General features: G+C 36.0%; 1 protein-coding gene across 4 annotated transcripts in view; it reads left to right on the top strand.

Annotated features, from left to right (window-relative positions):
- The window catches only part of ADGRA3 (adhesion G protein-coupled receptor A3), a 116,675-nt gene that overhangs the window by 59,184 nt on the left and 42,389 nt on the right, over nt 1-15,102 (top strand). For all 4 annotated transcript variants that reach the window (XM_068543153.1, XM_068543151.1, XM_068543152.1 and 1 more), the window contains 4 exons: nt 1,382-1,595; nt 8,384-8,548; nt 11,201-11,402; nt 12,342-12,497. In XM_068543153.1, coding sequence (XP_068399254.1) covers nt 1,382-1,595; nt 8,384-8,548; nt 11,201-11,402; nt 12,342-12,497 — 737 coding nt within the window. The remainder of the gene's footprint in view (nt 1-1,381; nt 1,596-8,383; nt 8,549-11,200; nt 11,403-12,341; nt 12,498-15,102) is intronic.

Raw genomic sequence — 15,102 nt, forward strand, 5'->3', positions numbered from 1 at the left:
ATCAGGAATTTGTTGATAGTAATAAAATCTCAGGATACAGTCACACTTTGTTGGTGGGGTATGAATTGATACAGCCTTTTTGAAGGATAGTTTGGCAATATGTATTGGTGTTCTTAAAGAATTGATACAACTTCATATAGTAATTCTGCATGTAGGGGTTAATTCTTAAGAAATCATCACCTATGTATGTAAATCTTCAGACTTTGTGAACATATCCTAAATTCTCAAAAATAGGGCATTGGTTTAATTATGACACATCAATTCAGTGAAATAGTATGCAGCTATTGAAAATCATGATTTTTAAGACTATCTGAAGGCTTGAGGGAAATAACACATTTACCATGTGCTAAATGAAAAACAAAAAACAGAAAACAAAAACATAAACCAAAAACAGTCCTTAAAATGATAGAGATAGGTTCTAGTTTAGTCTTGGTGTTTGAAAATAGACAACTGTATCAGTTTTTTCCTTTTATTTTTATTATCATTATTGTTTCACATGTAAAATATGCTCATTGGATTAAAGATTTATGAAAAGAAATAATGTATACGTATATCAAATTACCTTGGTGTACAGTTTAAGTAACTTATAGTTTTGTCAGTTATACCTCCATAAAGCTGGGGGAAAAAATGAAAAACTAAAAGAAGAAAAAAACAAAACCCATACTTACATTCTTATCACTCATAGGTAGCTAATGTCAAGGATACCTTGGTGTATCATCTTCTATACCTTTTTATTATGTTTTGTCCAAAATATCATACTCTAATGTTATTTTGTAACCTTTTGTAACTGGAAATGGTGTAAACTTGTTTCCTCATCATATAAAAGATGCATACCAATCCATTATATAGATGTGGCCATAACTTTTATTTTTTCATTACAGAGATGTAGCCATAGCAATTTCATTATTACTGCATATTTAGGTTAATAATTTCTCACTCCATAAACATTCAAAGGATTAATTTCCTTGTGTACATCTTTACATATTAGCTATTTAGGATAGAATACTACTAAAAGTAGAATTATTGTGTTAGACAAAGGGACTAAATATTTTAAAGGCTTTTAATGAGCCAAGAGATTTGTGTACATTTTTGCATATGTAGTTAAAATTTCTCTCTTTTATTTTTCTTACTAGAAGGAAATATATCAGCTTTGTAAAAGTTGATATGAAATGGTTTCATTTTAATTTTACTTAATGGTGGTTTCATCTTGGACCCTCTTAATTCAGTAATAGCTTTGTTGATACTGACATTAGAATGCTGATTACTGTGGAATTTGTTTTTCCATTTTTTTAATTTCAATTAGAATTTCTATAATTTTAAATTTTGGAGTGTGAATATAGTATTGTATTTGTTAACTGAGTCTTTATTTTACTGTCTCTAGATCCTCCCCTTGAATTACCATCTTTCTACATGACTCCATCTCATCGTCAAGTTGTGTTTGAAGGAGACAGCCTTCCTTTCCAGTGCATGGCTTCATATATTGATCAAGACATGCAAGTGTTATGGTATCAGGATGGGCGAATAGTCGAAACTGATGAATCCCAAGGTATCTTTGTTGAAAAGAACATGATTCACAACTGCTCATTGATTGCAAGGTAAACTTTTTTTAGATGAGGAATTGTCTCTGTGGATTTTATTTATCATTTCGGAATTGTACTGTTTGGTTAGAATTTGAATGAATATTTTACCTTCTTGCATTTAAAAAAGCAAACTTCTGACATTTCTTTTCCTGATTGTTACTTACTTCTAAAATTAAATAGCTATCTTTTCCATCCAGTTTTGGAGGAAAAAAGCATAGGATAAAAGGGAGACACTGTTTAAAAGTGGGAGACTTTTTGTTTAAAGTCTTAAGAGGAAAAAATGTAAACTTTTAGTGCCAAACTTAATTTCTAACAATTTCCTGCTACTAATAAGCTTAGAATTTCACTTTTGGGAATCACCTAATTTTCACTGTCTTATGATTAATGTAACATTTTAAGATACTTCCTTTTTTCACCCCACTAGTATAAAAGAATATAACACCTGTCAACCCCACGATTGGTGCAAGCACAGCAATAGTTAATTTGAATGAACTTAAAGTACAAAAAACAGGATAAAAATAAATATGATGTTATCACTTATCATATTTTATTTTGGTAAAATCTTAATCTGTAGGTATTGAATTTTCTCTTTCCTTCTCTCTGCCTCTCTTTCTGTCTCTGTGTATCTCTCCAAGCCTTTTTCTGTCTCTCTCTTTCCTTCCTACCAATTTCATAAAGATAGACCTCAGCTTGAATATTGAAGAGTAGATCTGGAGTTTCTCTGTAGTTTCTCAACTCTCTCCTGGGGCACTTTAGGGTAGTATTACAAAAGCATCATGAAAAAATTACCAAGAAACTAAAAGCTGTCTGAGTTGAGACTCAGGTTTGGGAATTTTGAGGTTCGAATATTCTATTTTATAATATCTCTTTCTCTTCTGAGATTTCCTATCTGTCTGTTAGAGGCATATTTTCATTTGTGTCTTTTAACTTTTATAGTAGATACCCTTAAATCCTTGCTTTCTTATTCCAGTATCTGGGTCATCTTGGGATCATCACCTTGACTATTTTTCTTATGAATATGGTTTATATTTCCCTATTTTAAAAATATTGTTTATATGTCTGGTAACGTTGGATTGTATCCTGGACATTGTGAATGATTTACTATAGAGAAGTTGACAGAGTACAGCTTATGGGACCAATCTGGCCTATGAATGTTTTTTTTATAGTTTTAAATGGTTACATTTCAAATGGTTATAAAAGTACCTACATAATATTCTCAGGGTTGCTTCTTGGTCAGCAAAGCCTAAAGTATTTACTATCTGGCCTTCAAAGAAAAAGTTTGCTGACCCCTGACTCTGGATTCCTTTGTATTCTTCTCAAGACAGCTGATTTTGTTTCATTGGACAGTTACCTTGGTTAAATTCAAACTCCTAGATCTGGCTTTTCTGTATTAGGCAGCCACTGAAATCTGCTTGGTGTTTGTCCTGTCTACCTGTAGGTCGGGGTCAGTTAAAGAGCTGGGTGGATTTTATATGCAGAAGTTTGGGCTTCCAGCCAGGCTCCTTTCTACCTCTGTCCTCTGATTTTTCAACCAGTAAGATTTTGAGTTTCTATTTGAATAATGACTCCCCTTGGGCAAAAGCCATTAAAGAAATTTCCTGGTTACTCCCCACTGCCAATCCCTTCTTCCTGCTGTCAGGTCCTCTTTGGTTTCTGCTTGCTTTGGATCACTCTCCATGTGTTCAGATAGTTACCATATTGTAGTTTTGTTCACAGCTTATAACTAACTGTTAATTGCAGGGAGGGTGGTTTGATAGGAGCCACTCTGCTATTACCAGAAGCAGAGTTCTTTTATTAGGGGATAAGATTGTTAGGAAAGTTTTTTATATGTTCTTTGCACTTAATATTAAGTTCTAGTGAGAAGATTCTAATTGTTACATTATTTTTACTGTGTGATAATTTCACAAGTGTATACATACGTCAAAACTTAGCAAACTGTATATATATGTATTTTTTTGGCTGCGTTGGGTCTTGGTTGCTGCGTGCGGGCTTTCTCTAGCTGCGGCGAGCAGGGGCTACTCTTCCTTGCGGTGCACGGGCTTCTCATTGCAGTGGCTTCTCTTGTTGCAGAGCACAGGCTCTAGGCGCTCGGCTTCAGTAGTTGCAGCACGCGGACCCGCGGGCTCAGTAGTTGTGGTGCACGGGCTTAGTTGCTCTGCGGCATGTGGGATCTTCCTGGACCAGGGATAGAACCCGTTTCCCCTGCATTGGCAGGCGGATTCTTAACCACTGCGCCACCAGGAAAGTCCCCAAATTGTATATTTTAAGCAGTTTATTTTCTGAGTAGACAATAATTGACATATAATACAACAGAAAAGCTTTAAAAATGTAATAGAACCCTTTTCTGAATAAAAGAGCCTTATTTTTTTTTAAATTTTATTGAAAAGTATAATTGATTTACAGTGTTGTGTTAATTTCTGCTCTACAGCAAAGTGACTGAATTATATGTATATTATTCTTTTTCATATTCTTTTCCATTATTGTTTATCACAGAATATTGGATATAGTTCCAAGAGCTTTAATTTAACTCTTAAATTTTGTAGGTATAAAGTAACTAGATTTACTTTATAAATTTATTTCTGTAAGTCATGCTTAAATTAATCTAAATTCCTTTAGCATTACAAAAAAAAATTAATTCTAAGGATAGCAACTTCGCCTAACATTTTTTTGTTGGTAGGGACACTTACCAAAGTGAAAATCTTTCATATGAAGACTGAGAAGTCCTTTACACAGAGTTAACCCCAGAATAATAAAGAAGTTGTAGGAAAAGGAAATATGTGGTTATTGGACTGGTTAACCTCATACACCTCTTGATTCTTCATTGGTCTCCTCATGTCATTGATCCTTCATTAGTAAGAATCAGAGTTTGTATTTTTCCTAGACACTGAAATTGAAGCTACCTCCTTCTCCTTAAATCTCCTAATATGTCGTGTTGAGGATTCCTGAAAAATTTATTCCGATAATTGGTTTTAGACATTGAAGGTATTGCTGAAAGTTAGGTTAGGACCATTTTCCCCAGAGGGTAGGCTAATGTATCCTGGGGTGCCACAGTGTGTTAACGGAGGTGCTGTGCGGTATTTTAAGTGTTTGAGCATAGTGATACTGGACATTTGTGAGACACCACACAGCTACCAGCTCCAGGCAGTTAGGGTGTTGAATTTACATGATGCTGCATCCCTTTTGCTGGTGCCATACTTTAGATAATGGGATTTTGACAATTACTATGGTGCAAAGCAAGTAGTGTGTAAAAATCATTTTGGAACAAGGAATGTGGATATCACTGATCTGTATCTAATGTTTGATTAATTTTGGAGTGCCCAGTAGGCATGCACAACCCATTAGGAAGTAGTTGTGCTTAAGAATGAAATATTTTAATTGACGTGTGGTTTTTTTTCAAATGGCTACTAAGTTATTAGGACATATATACACAGTTTTAGGATTGCATTTAGTCATTGGAACCACCCTAGGTGTTTTTTTTTGTTTTTTTTTCTATTTTATTCTGTTACAGTCAATTGCATTTTTTTTAACATCTTTATTGGAGTATAATTGCTTTACAATGTTGTGTTAGTTTCTGCTGTATAACAAGGTGAATCAGCTATACGTATACATATAACCCCATACCCCCTTTCTCTTGCACCTCCCTCCTACCCTCCCTATCCCACCCCTCTAGGTGGTCACAAAGCACCAAGCTGATCTCCCTGTGCTATGCGGCTGCTTCCCACTAGCTATCTATTTTACATTTGGTAGTGTATATATGTCCATGACACTCTCTCACCCTGTCACATCTCACCCCTCCCCCTCCCCATATCCTCAAGTCCATTCTTTAGTAGGTCTGTGTCTTTATTCCCATCTTGCCACTAGGTTCTTCATGTCCTTTTTTTTTTTTTTTTTTCCTTAGATTCCATATATATGTGTTAGCATACTGTATTTGTTTTTCTCTTTCTGACTTACTTCACTCTGTATGACAGACTCTAACTCCATCCACCTCATTACAAATACCTCCATTTCATTTCTTTTTATGGCTGAGTAATATTCCATTGTATATATGTGCCACATCTTCTTTATCCATTCATCCGATGATGGACACTTTGGTTGCTTCCATGTCCTGGCTATTGTAAATAGAGCTGCAATGAACATTTTGGTACATGACTCTTTTTGAATTATGGTTTTCTCAGGGTATATGCCCAGGAGTGGGATTGCTGGGTCGTGTGGTAGTTCTATTTTTAGTTTTTGAAGGAACCTCCATACTGTTCTCCATAGTGGCTGTATCAATTTACATTCCCACCAACAGTGCAAGAGGGTTCCCTTTTCTCCACACCCTCTCCAGCATTTATTGTTTGTAGATTTTTTGATGATGGCCATTCTGACTGGTGTGAGGTGATACCTCATTATAGTTTTGATTTGCATTTCTCTAATGATTAGTGATGTTGAGCATCCTTTCATGTGTTTGTTGGCAATCTGTATCTCTTCTTTGGAGAAATGTGTATTTAGGTCTTCTGCCCATTTTTGGATTGAGTTGTTTGTTTTTTTGATATTGAGCTGCATGAGCTGCTTGTAAATTTTGGAGATTAATCCTTTGTCAGTTGCTTCGTTTGCAAATATTTTCTCCCGTTCTGAGGGTTGTCTTTTCGTCTTGTTTCCTTTGCTGTGCAAAAGCTTTTAAGTTTCATTAGGTCCCATTTGTTTATTTTTGTTTTTATTTCCATTTCTCTAGGAGGTGGGTCAGAAAGGATCTTGCTGTGATTTATGTCATAGGGTGTTTTGCCTATTTTTTCCTCTAAGAGTTTGATAGTGTCTGGCCTTACATTTAGGTCTTTAATCCATTTTGAGTTTATTTTTGTGTATGGTGTTAGGGAGTGTTCTAATTTCATTCTTTTACATGTATCTGTCCAGTTTTCCCAGCACCACTTACTGAAGAGGCTGTCTTTTCTCCATTGTATATTCTTCCCTCCTTTATCAAAGATAAGGTGACCATATGTGCGTGGGTTTATCTCTGGGCTTTCTATCCTGTTCCATTGATGTACATTTCTGTTTTTGTGCCAGTACCATACTGTCTTGATTACTGTAGCTTTGTAGTATAGTCTGAACTCAGGGAGCCTCATTCCTCCAGCTTCATTTTTCTTTCTCAAGATTACTTTGGCTCTTTGGGGTCTTTTGTGTTTCCATACAAACTAAAATTTTTTGTTCTAGTTCTGTGAAAAATACCATTGGTAGTTTGATAGACATTGCATTGAATCTGTAGATTGCTTTCACCATAGGTGTTTCTTTTAGGCTAGGGGCATTGTGGAAGTTATCTAGTCAGTGAAGGAACCATGAACCAAGAAAATTTGGGGATCTCTGGATTAGAGGATGCCTTTTATTGCCAAAAATGTTTATCCATTTCTTCCTAGTTCAATAGAGTTATGCAAAGTATAATGTTTGACAGACTTTCTGGTTATTTAAATTTAATGTCAAACTCTTCTGTGTCATTTTACCTTGAATATATTTATTTCAATGTTTTAGTTAGTAAACATGATAAATATTTTCTTTGATTCAGAATCACAGTGCCTCATAGTCTTTATTAGAACATTTGTTGTTGTGTAGCCATTAATGATTTTAGGAAGCTAGAAAAATGTGTTTTAATTTCAAGGCATTATTTTGTTAAGTTAATTAAAATTATACATGCTTTATGTCTAGTGATTTATTTGTATCTACATGAAAGCAAAGTATAGTAGACCATGTGGGGGGAATAAAGTTTAATTGAAGGTTCTGACATTTGCTCTTTAATTAATAGGTTTTATATTAGAGAATTATGATTTCATCTTGAAAGTTGAATTTTCTGACAGCTATTTAGAAATATAGCTGTTATTATAAGTTGAAGTGTACTTTTAAATGGAAAGCTACTTTTGTTAAAGCATTAATTGGTAATTTATTAAATCTTTTTAGAGACAACAGGTCTTAACCCCTTTTCCACAAAATATTTCATTTTAAATATTAATTACACACTTCATAATATTAGTCTTCTTCATGCTGGAGTATGGATCTGAAAAGGTAGATGTAACTTGGAAACTCTCTATTAGTTTTTTTTTAAATTATCATTTTGTTTTTGATTTTTTTCTTTTTTTATTGAAGTATAGTTGATTTATAATGTGTTAGTTTCAGTTGTACAGCAAAGTGATTCAGTTATACATGTATGCATGTATCTATTTCAGATTCTTCTCCCTTATAGGTTATTCCAAAATATTGAGTGAAGTTCCCTGCTGGTTACCATTTTATATATAGGAGTGTGTGTATACTGATCCCAAACACCTAATTTATTCCTCCTCCCCCCTTTCCCCTTTGGTAACCATAAGTTTGTTTTCTATGTCTCTGGGTCTATTTCTGTTTTTATTGCTTGTATGTGTAATCTAAAAAAAAAAGGTTACAAATGAGCTTATATACAAAACAGAAATGGACTCTCCTTTAGTTTTGCTGAAGGAAGTGCCATGATGTTTCTGCCTTGGCACTTGGTTTCTGCTCCCTGTGGTGGCCTGCCCTCCCTTTTCTTGGAGGGAGAAGTCTCAGTGCCACTCCATTCATTCTTCTGCTATAGCTTTTACCGTAGTATTTTAGGTCTCCCTTTACCTGCCTGTCTTGACTTGCTGCTGAAGTACTTAAATGGAGGGGTTATTTTTTTTTTATTATTATTACTTTTTTTAATCTAGCAAGCAAGCGCTTGGCCTACAGCATACATTCATGTTTGCTCAAAGAATGATCAAACCACATGTTGTCTTCCTTCTTGCCTAACCATATTTTCTCTCTCTTTAAACTCTTTCTTCATGCAGTGCCCTAACCATTTCTAATATTCAGGCTGGATCGACTGGAAATTGGGGCTGTCACGTCCAGTCCAAACGTGGGAACAATACGAGAACCGTCGATATTGTGGTCTTAGAAAGCTCTGCACAGTACTGTCCTCCCGAGAGGGTGGTAAACAATAAAGGGGATTTCAGGTCAGTGACATGGAGAGTGCTGGAAAGGGCTGACTGGCCCCTCATCTTTTTATTCTCAAAGGCATAGACATATGTGATCAGTCTCCTATCCTCAGAAAGAAAATTTGAGAAATGTATGTGTATTCACATATATATCCTTATATATCTAAGGACTACCCATAAGTGATTTCAGAATCATTTGTGGAGATTAAAAGTAGAAACAGGTGCCTGAACTTTATCTCAGATCTATTGATTTATGAGTCTCTGAAGGCTGAGCCAGAAGTGTTCATTTTTATCAGGTGGTTTTGTTGTAAAAGTTAAGAACCACTACTTTAGGAAACAGTTTGGAAAGTCTACTGAAATAGTGTGCTAATAGCATTTCCTGTTTTTTTTAAGGGCTTTTTTTGGATGACCTTTGGAAGGTTTTGTGGTGCTAATTGACTTTTAACCGTAGGCAGTTAAGTAGACATCATAATTAGCAGAAACACATAACCATTTTTCCTCCCCTTTGGTTCTTCTGGCAATTTAGCAAGAGGGACTTTGAGAAAGGAAGACTGTTGGGTGGTCTGAAAGCTGGGGAGCCACTAGTGTTGGACTCTGTTAAGATGATCAGAATGGGTTAAGTACTACGATTTGTTTGCTATTTTTTTAGTAGAAAGTTTAGAATTTGTGAGAGCTAACAACTTTTACCTTAGACTCTCCTTACTTTCAAAGTTGCTTTAAAACATTATCTTTAAATATGTTATTTACCTAAAGTTCTTTATGTTTAGAATTTTAGTAATGAGTTATGTAGTTAATATAAATGAAGGGAAATATGTAGCTCTGTAAAGCAGCATAAAGATTGTTGAATACCCAGTTTATAGCTGTCTTATGATTGGTGGTATTGCTGCCTTGTGGCTGTAAGTCTGATTTTTAAGGATAAGAAAAAAAGCCCTTTGGTGTTAATCTTTCAAGTCAAAGGTAAAGAAGCAATAACATCTTTACCTCAGCTACTTCTTCATTGATTTTTTAAAAATTGTCTTTCGTCCTTCTCCCCCTCCCCCTTTTAAGATTCTCCTTGACATGAATGTGTGGAAATCATAATTTATTATTGCCAGTGGATAAGTTTTGTATGTGGATTAACTGTTAATCTATAATATTTAAATATTTAAAGTATACTTTAAAGTGCAATATATAACATTTGTTAATTTTGTTAAATTCAACATCTTCATTAAATAGTCACAGTATGTTTTCTCCTTAGGGTGGATTTTCTGTTTTTACTCATAGTTTTGGAGTATTTTCCATTTTTAAAAATAGAAGTAGAGTCTAATCATTTAACTGATTAATGAATTATTTATCTTTTGACATTCCGTAAGATATTATACAGTTACAACTTCTACTGCATTAATAAGATTTAATTTAGTCTTGATCTTTTATATAGTTTTTCATAATGCATTCTATTTTGGTGTGGCTGATATTATAATTTAGCAGTTCATATGTTACGAGTCAGCTATAACTTTTATTAAGTATGTTATTTTCATTCCCAGTTTTGGAGAAATAGAGCTCAAATAACAAAGATTTCTCTCAATCCAGTTAGTGCTGGTCCATACCAGCAGGTCAGTGTAGTCACTTCACTTGCACAGTGACTGTACAATTTATCTGGGCTTCACCCAGATATATTCGGTTGTGTATGGTATTGGACGTCTTCAAGACCCACCCCCACCCCCGCCATCCCAGCCAAGTGCAGAAGTTTGCTAAAAGGACTTATGGGATTCAGCGTATAGCTGTAGTGACATCTAAGATATAGTGATACAGTAATATACATAGCTGGATAATAAGGGAAAAAGACACAGCTGGGTTCTGGAGAGATCCACGTGTAAGGTTCTTGATTATCTCTGCCTCCCAGAAAGGTCACACAGAGCTCACTACTCCTCCAGCCTTGAAAAGGCAGCAGCCTCTGTATAGTGTTTCTGCCCAGGGAAGCCCACTGGAGACGCAGCACCCAAAGTTCTTGTTGGGAGCTGGTCATGTAGGCATCCTCTGCCTACCTGATACCAAAATTTCAGACCCCCAGGAAGAAGGCAGATGCTCAGCATACACCATATTGCTTGTCCAGACAGTCTAGGTACAGTGAATCACCCTTACCAGTTAACTGTTTATGGGAACACTCCAAGCCCCAAGTTCCTAGGTGCCACCAAAGGGCCAGCATTGCAAGCAGGCCTTTCTAAGGACAGCAGTCTTGGGCCTGCTATGGTAGCTCTTTTCTACACATATACTAACTCTCCTTCTGTGAAAGGGCAAATTCTGTTTATATTGGATAAGATTCTGACCTTATGTAACTAATGGTTATATAAGCCAACAATGTAGTAACAGTAATTAAAAAGAAACGCAGGACCATTTAGTGTACCATTTTTCTTTTCTACTGGGTAAGATACAATTTCCCTGTCTGTTTATATTTAGAATATTTTAGGAAAATATTCTGTTACGGTAATAAAATATACTTGCCTGATAGCTTAAAACGGTTTAGTCCATTTTAACTTAAAAAAAAAATTTGGGGTCTTTATTATTAAAGGAGTTTTGTTTCTTCTTGATTTTTCTCTGATTCTGTGTGACATGTTCTAAACCTTGATTTTCCTCTGCTGTTACTAGTGTCGCTGTAGGTTCTCTTAGGCCATTTTGTCTTCGTCTCTCTAGGTGGCCCAGAACACTGGCAGGCATTACTGCACATCTACAGTGTACTCGGAATACCCACAGCGGTGGGATCTATCCCGGAAACGCACAGGATGAGAGAAAGGCCTGGCGCAGATGTGATCGAGGTGGCTTTTGGGCGGATGATGATTATTCTCGCTGCCAATATGCAAATGATGTCACTAGAGTTCTTTATATGTTTAATCAGGTAACTAGAAAGTCTTCAGATCTGCTGAGGGTGCTAATAAAATGTGGTACTCACACCAAATACATAAGATTTTTTTTTTAATACTAGTAAAGCATAGGATTTGGTGTTTATACTTCAGTGGACTGTGTCTTTGGGATCAGACTTGTCCTTCTCAACTAGAGAAGGACATCTCTAGCATCACTCTTCCTTTCCAGTTATGACCTGACTCTGTGCCTTTGCCTGAATACCTTCATCATCTGTATCTCCAGGCAAAATCCCAACCATCCTTCAAGTGCACCTGGGAAGCTACCCGTTAGTTCCTTTTATAAATCCTTTGTCACAAGTGATCCCTTGTTGCACTTGTACTATTCGTATGCTTTTTCTTATCTCTGCTTCTGTGTGTCTTTTTTTAAACCATAGCAGATTATAAGCAACTGGCAGATGGTTTCTGTGTGTTACACATTTTCTTACGTTCCTCTGCACCTGATATACACTTTTTGTAATGGTTGGTGCTGAGTCGTGTTTAAATCAATAAATAAACAAATGTAAGACATTACTGGCAGTGCATGGCAGTACAGATAAGAGGCAAATAAGTGATTCATGCTCCCATGTGGCAGGAGTTCCAGGCCAGATATTGATCCTTCCTGGCTGGAATACTTGGGAAAGGTGTTACTAGGCAATTGGAATTGAGTATATATAGAATTTGGCTAGGTAGAGATGAAGCGATTGTGCAGCCCATTTATGTACTGTTATATTCCATTCCAAGATAAAAATAATTCCTTCAGGTTAGTTTCCAATAATATTTCAGTTTTCTCAGTTTTGGAAAAGTGCTTTAAGAAGGTCATAGTGAGTAAACGATAAAACATTTGAATTCATTGTCATGTTTTGAAATGCAAAGGTAAGATGTCAGAATTTTGTCCATCATTTTGCTAAGTGCTTCTTTTTGCCTTTTTCATATAGATGCCCCTCAATCTTACCAATGCTGTGGCCACAGCCCGACAATTATTGGCTTACACTGTGGAAGCAGCCAACTTTTCTGACAAGATGGATGTTATATTTGTGGCTGAAATGATAGAGAAATTTGGAAGATTTACTAAAGAGGAAAAATCAAAAGAGGTATTTTCTGGTTCAGATTTGTAGCATATAGCATATCAGCAAATGGTCATGTGATAGGGTTGAATCTGTATTTTGAAAGCCTGTTTATGTTTGCTGTATTTGAATTAAATATACCTTTTAACTTCTAAAAATTGTCATTGAAAAACCTATGCTCCATTATAGTGACTTGCTGGGAAGAGTAGAGGTGAACTGTCAGTTCTTGGAAATTACCGTGATAGGGCAGAGCCAGCCTGTGAGAAAGCAGCGTCCTGCATCACGTTGTAGGTCAGCCTGGCCGCTTCTCTCGGGCTGCCTGGGATTTCTCTTCTCCACAGTGTCAGGTGTTCATCCGTCTTAATGAGAGTTTTAAGCCCCCAGATCTTGTGTTAAATTGCTTAACTGCTTTTGGAATGTCCTAGAGAAGTGAAAGACTACGTTAGGAACTTTAAAAAAATTCCATATGATTAAAATACACAAGTTATGAAAATTTAATAGCTTTGAAAAGGGGCCACGTTAAAAATGTGATATGCTTGTCCACATGATATCCTTTAAGGGAAAACTTTGGCAACCACGGTTTCCAGAACGAATGAGCAGCAAATAATGTTTTGAATAATTTTTTAGATGCAGATTAATATATTCTTAAACTTTAAGTTTCCAACTAGGTGAGAGCTTTATATAAACTGTTTCTCTTGTGATAAAATCACTTACATAAAAATGAATTTTAAAGGTAGACGGAACTTAGATTAGGTCATACACTGAAGCCCAGAGAAAATTAAATGATTTACCTAAGGTTTTTCAGCTAGGTTAGTGCAGCGCTGGAAACAGAACCCAAGAACCTTGGCTGTCTAATCCAGAAGTTTCTGCTGTATAACATTTACTTTCTAGTACAGTGTTGCCCTGTCATTGTATTCCAAAAGTACTGTGGGGAAAAGACTGGACTAAACAAACTCTAATGTATTTCTTTATGTGGGACATCTCAGATTCATTAATGTGCAGAAAGGTAAGTAATATGCCTTTTTCCTTAAATCATTTAACCAAGGAATTTTTTTTGTAAAGTATCTATTAATATCTTGCATTTTGGTGATAAGTTTTGAAACTGCAGCCCTAGTACATGAGGTACTTTACTTGATGTGACGTAGCTGTTAAAGGAAAGAAAATAGTGACATGTATGTAAATGGGATTCAGGTCAACGGACCACTTGACGATGAGATAGCATTTCTGTGTTGCTATCTGAACTTCAGGCCACAGTTTCCTAATGAACTGTTCTCTTGCTTGGTTGTGTCTTTGGGCCACAGCCTGCTTCGCATGGTAAATTTTTCTGTCACTGGGAGGAGCCGTGCGAATTTTGCCTCTGTGGTAATACTGCTCTCCCTTGTTGATTATAATCACAGGTTAGCTGCCCACATGATTAGAAGTCATTCATGGAAGGTGGTCACTAGAGTAATTGGAATGGCATTTGGAATGTGGACCTTGAGAAAGATTTTGCCATCATGTAATAGATGTTTATTCCCATGCTGCCCTGTTTTGGTGTGAGGGACTTCTGCACACCTCCCAACTCAGGAAGAGCAATGTGGTGCCCCGAGGTGTACATTCCACCATGTTTGCTGCTGTGTGGAAAAAATGGTCTGCTGCTTTGGTATGTTCTTAGGGGGAAGCATCTTGCTGAGGACTGGAAGTGGACCTGGTTCGTCAGTTATTAACCATGGGCCCTTTGTTTTTAAAATGGGGGATGATACCTGCCCTGTGTAATGCACAGACTTTGTGTGCGCAAGTGAGAAATATAGGTGAAACTATTTTGCAGAGTCATTGCAAAGCTAGGATATACTTTTTATAGGGTTGGGAAATTTAACATTATTATGATCTCAGAGACTACGAAAGAGGGCCTTAAAAAAAAAAATCACGAGACTGCTTTAGTTACTTATCTACAAACTTAGTTTGAAGGAGATTGCTGTCACTTTCACTGGCTAACATAGGAGGTAAAATTTTAATCATCTTTGGAAACAAATGATGGCAACTTATTAAGTATAAATAGAAGAAAGAGGAAAATTATTCAGGATTGAACAATTGAGGTATAAATGTAATATTACCTATGATGCAGTGACAGACATCTGATTCTTTGGAAACTTAGACTGCAGGCCATCGCTTTCACTGTTTATTACTATATTAAGAAGCAATATGAGGCTTAAGGGCTTTGTTTTAAGTTAATTACCACTGCATAAAACTATGCTGAGGTATCGTTAAATGCATATAGCATAATTGGACAAACAATTAAATTGATTTTTCTGTTATGGCCAAAAAGTTACTCTGCTGTGGATTTTGTTATAACTAAAATAACCTGTGATTGAATCTAGCCAACACAGGGTGGTACTCTGTTGTCTTAGGTGGGTGCTGGAAGCTATCAAACTGCCAGATCTAAATGATTTGTTTACTGGGGTCTTTTAAAAAGAGCTGAAGGTTGTCTGTCAGGCAGTGTCTGTTCCATATTTACGATAGTGATTCCTCTTATGAAAACAAATGTATATCCATTTCAGAAGATGAGAAAGTCTATGAAGATTAGAGTTGGTTACATGGTATAGTCTCCTTACTGTGCTCTCGTTTTAAATATGTGAGTGAGGCATGCACCTTA

Source organism: Eschrichtius robustus, chromosome 4 (assembly GCF_028021215.1).
Source record: "Eschrichtius robustus isolate mEscRob2 chromosome 4, mEscRob2.pri, whole genome shotgun sequence".
In the NCBI taxonomy this organism is placed as follows: domain Eukaryota; kingdom Metazoa; phylum Chordata; class Mammalia; order Artiodactyla; family Eschrichtiidae; genus Eschrichtius; species Eschrichtius robustus.